Source organism: Apis dorsata, unplaced genomic scaffold (genome assembly GCF_000469605.1).
Source record: "Apis dorsata unplaced genomic scaffold, Apis dorsata 1.3 scaffold_221, whole genome shotgun sequence".
Classification (NCBI taxonomy): Eukaryota; Metazoa; Arthropoda; class Insecta; order Hymenoptera; family Apidae; genus Apis; species Apis dorsata.
Window position 1 is genome coordinate 26,657 of NW_006263503.1, and position 9,555 is coordinate 36,211.

General features: G+C 36.5%; 1 protein-coding gene and 1 long non-coding RNA gene across 7 annotated transcripts in view; one reads left to right on the forward strand and one right to left on the reverse strand.

Moving 5' to 3' along the window:
- Positions 1-25: 25 nt before the first annotated feature.
- LOC102671534 (anoctamin-8) overlaps positions 26-9,555 on the reverse strand; it is a 21,921-nt gene continuing 12,391 nt past the window's right edge. The window contains exons 4-18 of one of the 6 annotated variants that reach the window (XM_006615319.2): positions 9,547-9,555; positions 9,162-9,438; positions 8,720-8,908; positions 8,299-8,484; positions 7,989-8,141; positions 6,988-7,123; positions 6,252-6,307; positions 5,393-5,467; positions 4,583-4,894; positions 4,005-4,019; positions 3,197-3,394; positions 2,789-3,080; positions 1,904-2,191; positions 1,486-1,750; positions 26-1,356 (exon numbers count right to left, since the gene is read on the reverse strand). In XM_006615319.2, the coding sequence (XP_006615382.1) occupies positions 867-1,356; positions 1,486-1,750; positions 1,904-2,191; positions 2,789-3,080; positions 3,197-3,394; positions 4,005-4,019; positions 4,583-4,894; positions 5,393-5,467; positions 6,252-6,307; positions 6,988-7,123; positions 7,989-8,141; positions 8,299-8,484; positions 8,720-8,908; positions 9,162-9,438; positions 9,547-9,555 (2,941 nt within the window). In that variant the 3' untranslated portion in view covers positions 26-866. Of the gene's footprint in view, positions 1,357-1,485; positions 1,751-1,903; positions 2,216-2,788; positions 3,081-3,196; positions 3,395-4,004; positions 4,020-4,582; positions 4,895-5,392; positions 5,468-6,251; positions 6,308-6,987; positions 7,124-7,988; positions 8,142-8,298; positions 8,485-8,719; positions 8,909-9,161; positions 9,439-9,546 lie in introns of all 6 variants that reach the window. The other 5 variants (XM_006615318.2, XM_006615316.2, XM_006615320.2 and 2 more) reach the window with 5 other exon arrangements.
- LOC116185595 lies at positions 8,652-9,276 on the forward strand. Its single transcript, XR_004150452.1, has 2 exons — positions 8,652-8,792; positions 9,156-9,276. It is a non-coding gene; the product is annotated as an uncharacterized LOC116185595 (long non-coding RNA).

Genomic DNA, 9,555 nt, shown 5'->3' on the forward strand with positions numbered 1-9,555 from the left:
TACGTAACATGGCACGAAATGTATCTTAAAATTCACAGTCTACAACGTCGAGGTATCGACTAATCTACCAAAAATGTGATTTTTAAGAATGATATTCTAAACTTTTTTCTATAGAATCTCTGTCTAAAATTTTCAATTTACTTTGTGCGCCATTTTTATCATCGATCGTTTCGAAATCACGATTCTAGATAAAACTGAACGATCGTAGCTTCAGACTTTTTAACATTTCTATAAATTCTTATGAGCTGTTCGGTGCGCATTTTTCACATGCACAAATGATACTCACTCGAAATTTTGTCACGGTATTCAAATTGTATATCAAATCGTAATATTCGAAATCGTTAATACGAATTCTCATTGGGTAAAATTGTAATTCATCATTTTTTAGCGATATGATCAAAACAGGGAATAGCATTGTCCTTCAAATTGAGCAAGTTTTCGTTCAACAATAAAAATCCCAATTAATATCAGCTTCGCGTTTAACATTAAGAGATAAACCGAGGAACAAGATTTTTGAAAAAATATATATATATAAAAAAAAAAATATAAAAAAGTTATTGCAGCAATAAATCTTCGTGTCGTTTATCTCCCCCTTCCCTCTGCATTTTTCATTTTCAATTCTTCCGTTTTTTTATGTGCGTTATCTTATTTATCTTCTCTCAATATTTACATAATAACATAAGTTACAAATCGATTAATTCACAGAATCCTTTTTTTTTTCTCGGATACATTATGTTTGTTGATATGGCCTCACGGATTCTGCAAAATTCTTATTATTATGTAACATTTGTTCCGTAGCGAGTATCACTGGCGCAGACGAACGTTTCTAGTGTAGCGTGTAAAACGAAAGTGAAACGTTTAAGCGGCTAATGATTAAGTCTGCGTAATTCCATCGCTGCGATGTCGTCTACGGATATAAGCTTCTCTATGGGGATGCAAGAGAGTTCGCCACCAACGCACGATTGCGGTTGCTGCCATCTAGCCTCTCTTTCCGCCTCCTTGGCTTTCTCCGCCTCCCTTGCTCTCCTTTCTTTCAATTTCAACGAAAAAATCGCCACAGATCTGGCTCTCTTCATCAAACTCTGTTTCACTCTGGTCTTCTTTGCCTCCCTTTCCTCTTTCGACGGTTTCTCCTCTTCTTGACTGGAGATAGTTTTGCTCGAGTCTGAAAGACCGCTATCCTTCTCTTTCTCGGCGTAATAAGATAATTGTTGTTTGTGATCTTGAATCTCCCGTTGATGAAGTTGATATTGTTGCTTCTCTGTCTTTTCCCGTTCTCTTTCTCTTTCTCTTTCTCTTTCAGGGGAGAATCGAAACTTTTGATTCCTATGAGCCACTGTCCATGGTGGAGCAGACCTTTTGACACCATAAAATTAATTAATATAAATGCAATACAATGTCGTCACAATTCAATTCGAAATTGAAATAGAATAACGAACGAACTCGAAATTAAAATTGAAATAAAATTCTATTGAAATAGAATACCTAAGAAGATCACTGTCCGACGAAGAGGCAAGCTCTTTCGAAACGATACAATCGGTGGATCTATGAAGAGTTAATTCATCCCCCGTACCAACAGTACCGGCACCGCTGATCTCGGAATCGCTAGACTTCCGCCCACCAGCTTCGAGGCCCAATCTTCGAACCCAGTCCACACCTCCGTGAGGGCCGATCGTTAAATGATGACTGTAATGATCGGTTCCACCCGACGCCTCCGATTCATTCTGAAGCCATTCCCTCGAACGCCTTCCTGTACAAAAATAGAAAACACTCTTTTTTAACGATACTATTTGATTCATCTCCAGAATGTTTTCAAATATACTACGCATATACTACATTGTGTACATTTTTTTCTACCAAGCATGAAGAAGAAGAAGAAAAAGAAGAAGAAACACAATCGAACCTCGTTCTCCACCAGGAATAGAGCATCTAGGTGAATTGTGAATATCACGAACGCTGCCCATGCTGTTCTCGGTTGGGAAATGGGTGGCAAATTCGCTGCTGCTCGCGCTACCAGGAGTCTGGACCACAGAAGGTGTTTCCGCGATCCTTGGCACGGATGCCGCGCTAGGTGTTGGGGGACTACTGGGTGTCTGGGTGGATGATGCTAGGGTCGGTGTGTCCGGAAGGCTGGAGGACGTTGCATCTCCGGTACGATTGGAAAGCAGTTGTTGTTCTTCGCTCTCACCGTCTGCTGGACTCACCACGAATCTCCCTGAGTTCGAGCGAAATTAATACATGGTAGGAGGGAGGAAAAGATCGAGTGGGTGTCGTGTTTCACCGGGTCGATTGGGCCGATCATTGGAAATAAAAGAATTTTATATACACAATATCAGAGTTCCTTGGAATTCCTTCAACTTTGCGAATCTTCTCTTACGCTTCTCCCTTCAAAATTCCTTTATCTCCACCATCATTTCTTCTTCTTCGAATTCCTTAAATTTCTTCGACCTCCATGAATCCCTTTCAGCTTGAATTCTTCGAATTCTATTGATCTTCGAGTTCCTCTACGCCTCTGTGCAAGCTCCTTAAATTCTGAATTCGTTTCGTTTCTCAAAGTTGTTGGAATTCCTTAGAGCTCTTCAATTTTCGTGCACAACATTTTGATCGATGAAATATCTATGAAATATATATATATATGTACATTCGTTTCAATATCGAGTTTCAAATAAGCAGGAGAATTTTTTGGAAAAGCGGATGAAGGGGAAGAATACAACGACAAGGAGCCAAAGTCGAGTAGCTTGTTAGGTTAGAATCGAATAATATATAACATAACCTTATTTTTACTTACCTATCACTGTGGCTGGATGCTGTTCAGGGGACGGGGTAGACGAAAGTCTTCTGACCGCTTCTCTCCTCAAAAATTCTACCTTGGCCATTTCCGTGGCAACCCAATGCGGAATATCTGGGATCGCACAGATTATGATAAATCGTATACCGAGCATGATGTGCTCGAGCGCGACTATAAGCAAAATCGTTTGCGTGGCCGACATTTCTGGAAACATTCGTTGCACTTGCCCGCTCAATCCGATCAGAGCGCAATTTACCAGAATTGCGACCAAACCCATAGCCTCCATCGCGTTCTAAAAAAAAATATCTTAATTTATTTAACTTATTTGAAAGAAAATTCAATAATTCTCAAGTATAAGATTTTTTTTTTTTTTTTTGATAAGGAACGTTAAAGGATGCATTCACATACTTGCCAAGTTCCAATGTTGGAAACCCTTCGACCAAATGGTCGTTGAAGGACGAAACAAAGTTTGAAAGCGTCGCCTCGTAGTTCAAGAAGGTTTCCAAGTAGCGCAGCCATGGCAGCCAATGGGAAGGCTGAGGAGAATAGACACACGTATCCCAATTGTGACAGCATCTCCAGATGCTCTGAAAACGCCCCGTCGTACTAAAACGTGGAAACGGTTTTTTACATGAATCACTCGTGAACATGTTTCAAAACTTCTTCCTCTTATAATTATCATCTCTCGTGTATGTGTGTATATATATATTAGTTTTAAAATACAGTGATGGTATAATAATTTGTATGCAGGTTTATTATCTTGAATAAATTACTTTATATTTGACGCTTGTTTATATTGTTCCAACAATAATGTTTTTGTTTATGATAATAAACCTACAAGTTAGAATCTTATCTACATAATTTAAGGGAAAAAATATCGTAATAATATTACGTGAAGAGTATATATATCTATCATAGGTAGTGCAAGGGTTATTGTTACTATGCTTTCAAACGAAAAATAAGAAGCCAGCGCTTAACATGGCGTTAGCGTGACAAGCAGTGATTCGTTCGATTCACCCTATAGATTACCACTTTCTACATTCAGAAATACGAATCGATCCAATCGATCCAAGTTAAATTCTAAGTTTTCGATAGATTCGAAAAAAGAGAAGATTCTATCGTTTTAATATTTCTTTCGTTTCTTTCACAATTTAATTAAATTAGCAATCGAAAGGGTGAATGAATAGTTAACGATAGGATGATCAGGTGACATTACCTTTTTGCTCGATACCTGTGCGTCGTCGACAGAATTGGTAGGAAACGGGAAAAAAATCATTAAAATTCTGGAAAAAGAACCGATCAGAGAACACAGAGGACAACATTCATTAGATCCACCTTTCGCAATACTACCCTTCTTCCTCTACGGATCAGGATCACTTTCGAAAACGTATTGTGGATGTACCCCACAAAATAAAACTAATCCAAAGATATATATATATATACAGTATACGCAAGCCAAGGATCATTAAAAAATATACTATATTATAAAGGGGAGAAGGATGAAGAATTATATGATTCGAATGAATGAAAGAACCTGCCCACCTTGCCGATTTCCCTTATTCTTTTTAATCCAAACAGCCAATAATAATAATAATAATAATAATAATAATAATTAGATAATCAATTTGCTTCAATTTTCGTTCGATTAAGAATTCTTATTATTTTTCTTATTATTTATTTTTCCTTTAGGTCGATTGATTCGATAATAAAAAAAACGTCAACGCGGTTCAGGTTCAGTGCGCGACTGCATGAGTGCATCGAAAATGAAAAAAATTAGCTAAATCTAGACCAAACCTTGAACGTAACGTCACTAAGTAGAGAATTAGTGGGATGCCCTACTCTGTAGAGGGAACTCTCCAATTCGGCTTGGCTAACGTTTCTCGGTTGCTTCGACTTCCCCCCGTCCGAGCGTTCCCCTTTCTCGTCCACTTCCTTTTGACTCTCCTCGCTTTCCTCGCCAGGTGGCGGTCTGGCCTCGCTCGGGCTCAACGCGCCAAAAAGCTCGAAGCTGAGCCGGGCCAATCGCAACTGCTCGATCAGATACGGCACAGCGGATTCTTTCAGATTACCAATCACTTGGCGAGCGATCAACAGTGCTGCCAATTGCTGAAATCATAAAAACATTGTGATCCCTCGTTGCGATATTCTTCGAATATTTAGTTTTTTTTTTTTGGTCAAAATTTTATTTAATAATTTAGTTTTTTAAAAAAAAGAACGAAATTCGATTTTAATAATTCTATGATATTTCTTTCTTTCGAATACTCATACAACACTCGTTTCGAATTTTTCTTCGTTTTAATTTCGTTTCTTCTTCACTTCGATCAACGATCTTGTAGATGATTAATATATACTTTTGTGTTCTTCGTTCGTCAACGTCGAGAAACAACAACGTGTCTAACAAACTGTCTAAATACTAAATTACAAAGACCAAGAATCGAACAAGGATATAGACGATTAAAAAAAAAAAAGAAAAAAAGGAACGTCTAAGTTTAATCTAAAAAGTTTGTCTATGGATTCATTCTCGAAGAAGAAAGAATATATTTGATTGATATAGAAAATAGAGAAAGAAGAAAGAGGACGAAAGAGGAGTAAAGGGATCCTTACCTCTTTGAGCCTTTCTTGATCCTGTAGGTAGAAGGCGATGTAAAATAGCGATAGGAAGGAGTTTACAAACTGAAACTGAAATACATAGTCTCTTCTGTATACTTTCTATCTGTCTGTAATAAATTAAAACGTACACTAGACGTAACGAAACGCAAGCGTATATATATATATAAATAGAATCGACGATACTTTCTACGTACAATGAAATAGTTTTTTTTTTCAATTAAGCGCAAGCAGAGAATATACAATTCTAAGGGGGGGAATTGAATTTTCATGCAGCGACAGAGACAGCCAGAGCAAATTTATATATTCTTCGAATAATCGAGTAATTGAACGAAGAAGCAGAGAAGTTCTTATTTATAAAACTATAACGATAAAATCAACAATAATAAAGTCCACCTCTAAATGTATTAAAAAAAAAAAAAAGAAAAAAAGAAAGAAAGAAAGAAAACGTTTTATTACGCGAGAATTTCAATAAAATATGATCCAGACTGTTTATTTTTTCTTTTTTGTTGTTGTTGTTGTTGTTGTTGTTGTTGTTGAATGAATATGATCGTTGAATTTAAACGAAGATGAAATGCATGCTTTCGCGATCGATATGGAAAATTATTTGAAATTATCGAACGATATGCTTTTAGAAACGAAGTTTAGTTTAAAAACGACATGGCTTGGAAGCAATGCCAATATTAATCACGTGAATTTGAACATTGAACTTTTGAAAAAAAAAAAAAAAAAGTGAAAAAATAAAAAGGTAAATTCTACAACTCGGTTAGAGGAGGACACGAAAGAATACAACTATTACAACACACAAATATAAATTCTAAAATCGTTGAAAAATGGAGAGTTTCTTCTTTATTACCAGTGCCACCTTGTAGATTAGATGATTCTCGTACTCGGTGTCTAGCCGATAGTTTTCTGCGTCCAACACACAAAAATCACAAATACTATCTACTGTAACATGACTGCTCTCCAGTATGTAAACAAAATGAAAAAAATATAGAGAATTAAAACAAAGAAAGAAAGAAAGAAAGAAAGAAAGAAAGAAAGGAAAAGAAACGAAATAACCAAATAATGGAATAATAGAAACAGGGAAATGTATAGGAACAGAAGAAGTAACAAGATCTAATATGTAATATAATCTCTTACTTTTACGATATATACTCGTTCTTACGAGAAGAGAAAAATAACACAAAAGAAACATTCGCTTGTTAATATAAAATCCGTTCAAGTCACGTATGTTTATCAAGGGATATGGATACATACTTCTGAATCAATTCTCTAGTAGAAGCTAAGCCGTGAAAAGATTCGAAAAGTATATGTATATATGCTATAGGCTCTTGAGAGAGAAGAGAGAAAGAGAAAAAAAAAAAGAAAGAACTAGACGTGCAGAGTGTCTCGTGAAAATAACAACAAATTCGATGCGCAAGAGTCTCGTAGAAAATGTTCGTTCTCTCTCGTTCGTATCTCGTTTCGTACGGGGACGATCGATCGTGTTGAGAAAAAAGAGTGACAGAGCATAGATATAGACTATGGGAAACCAAAATAATGTACAATAATCGTTCTTCTTTGCCGGTTCATGGTTATTCTCTACGTACCCATATCGTTCAACCATATGGCGACTTTGAAGTAAGCTTCGTCCATTAATGCTATCACCACCGCCAACAAAACTTTTGGCACGTAACTCAACCAGAATCCGTATCCCCTCGACTCCAGACGAGCGTCCCACCAATCCTGCAAGATAGAACAGGTACAATATATATAAACTATAACACTAAAAAAAAAAAAGAAAAAAAGAAAACGAAATTCTATAAGAAAATCGATCACAGTTAATATCAACTCCTCTGTGGAAGACTTTTCTACTCTTCTCTATATATCGACATATTGTGTCGATCCATTTCCAAGAGTATTATATTACCGCATATACCATAGATGCATTATCAAGGTTAGGTTCGATGGAATAATATATATATAGTTTTAAGTGCGATAGTTTTATTGAAGATTGAAGAATCCATTGCCAAAAATGGACGCGGCACTCATAATTCGAGAGGACACGTGACACGTGTAAGGCGATAGGGTTTTTTTAGAAGCATCTGGAGAGTGTACGTAACGACATCTTCTGGTAAGAGGACTGTAATGGAATCCTCGCCATTTTAGCACAAGATCGTGACACGTATTTTCTTCTAACAATTGTAGAATATTGGGTTTCTTCTTGATAAAATTATCTATTGCGCTTTCTGTGAAAATAATACAATTCTGTTTTGTTTAGAAAAGTAAATTTAATAAAAATGCGATAAATGGCATAATAATTCGAGGAATCGATGAAGTTTTTTGAATTGGCTTCCGTTCAACTAATTTCGATTCAGAAGTCGAACTTTGTCATCGGTAGAACGAAAATATCGTTTTTTCGACTTCGGAAGTAATTTTTAATTCGAAAAAGAAAAGTTTTACAAGCGTGCACATTCAGGCATGTTGCCAAATTTCCAAGATTACTCGAGAAATGTTCGAAATATTATTTGAAGAAATTTTTACGAATTTGAATATACAAATTAAAGCGAAGAAGAAATTTTTATTTCTAATCTAAAAAAATATGACGAACCTGTATTTGAAAGCTGAGTATCATCACGATGAAAACGAAGAACAAACACGCGGCGATGATAGGAACGCTGACAAAGTACCGGAACATGTTTCTCTTCCATCTGGGATAAGTTGGTTCCAGTCTTCCAGTCACAGGTGAAGTTTCCAACGTGCCCTATATAAATTTCAAGATAGGAGGGGAAAAAAGTAAAAAAAATAAAAAAATAAATGAGAGGTATAAAAAGCATTGGAATCAAATTCTGATAAAACTTGGATGAGATTTGAGGAAAGATAATGATACGTGATAGATGTGTAGACGTTGATAAGCTTACCGTGAATAAAGGCCTAGGCTCGACAAGTAGGTCGTCTCTTTGATCCAAAGTACCCCACCTGTAGGCCAATTCGGCGCCCCTTCTTTTCCAGGTTTCCAAATAAACCGTGGCCCAGATTACGTTGAAGACCGAGAAAAGTACGTAAGCTACGTCTTCGACCGCTTGATTCCTGCCGATGATGCCGATCTGTATAAAATCCAGGAGATGTTAAATATCGAATAAAAAGTTAAATTCGAATAAAAAAAAAATATAATCATTACAACTATTTATTATTTTATTTTTTATAATAAATTCGTATAATAAATTATCTTTTCTTATATTAATTAAATTTTAATTTAATCTAGCAATTAAAAGATCGGCGATTTACATTAATGCAAATGGGATATTATAATTTTGGGTGTATCTATAATTTTCCTTTTACCCAATATATGGCACCCACTGCAGCTGGAACAATCAGGGCGGTGGTGTAATGACCGAGCCACGCGAAGTACATGGTAATCTTGACTCCGAAATATTTACAAATATCGTCCAGGGGTTGGGGACTAAGAAACGCGCGGACCCACGTCCGTTGTAGTTTTTCCAATGCGGGCAATTCGTGAAGAGGGAAAACCTGGAAATTGAAAGTTGGAACATTCAAAAAGATTCGATTCGAATGTCGTAAGACAAGATCGATTTCGAGTAAAGTTAATTATACGAAATGCTCGAACAACAATTTATTCGATCGTGTAATAAATTATCTTCAAGTTTACTTTATTCTTAACTATTTTAAAAATTTTCAACTATTCCTTCAACTATTAAAAAATTTATCCATCAAGTCATATACGTACAGGTTAACTTTTTACAGAGTGTTTTCTTAGACCAACCTGAGATATGATCCCAGCAGAAATGCACTTTGGAATAATTGCTTGACCCTCGACCATTTTAAGCCCGGATAAACTGTGAAGATCCTGGGGTCCCGCTCTGAGCGTGTGAAGCAGATGGAGAACGAGTGATTGCCTCTCTTGGGTGGTGAAGAATCGAGTCTCGTCGTCGCTACCTTCGAAACAGCTCGACTCGGAGCCCACGAATTCCTTCAATCCTCCGCCAAACTCTTGTCGCAGGGCCTTCGGTAAATGCACCTCTTCGGCAGCTTTCAATAATCTGTCGGTTATCGATACTTGTGAAACGATGAGTAAAGTAAATAATGTTTGTGATGTAAATGATGATCGCGCATTTTTTTTTTTTTTTTTTACGTTAGAAACAACTTACACGCTAAAG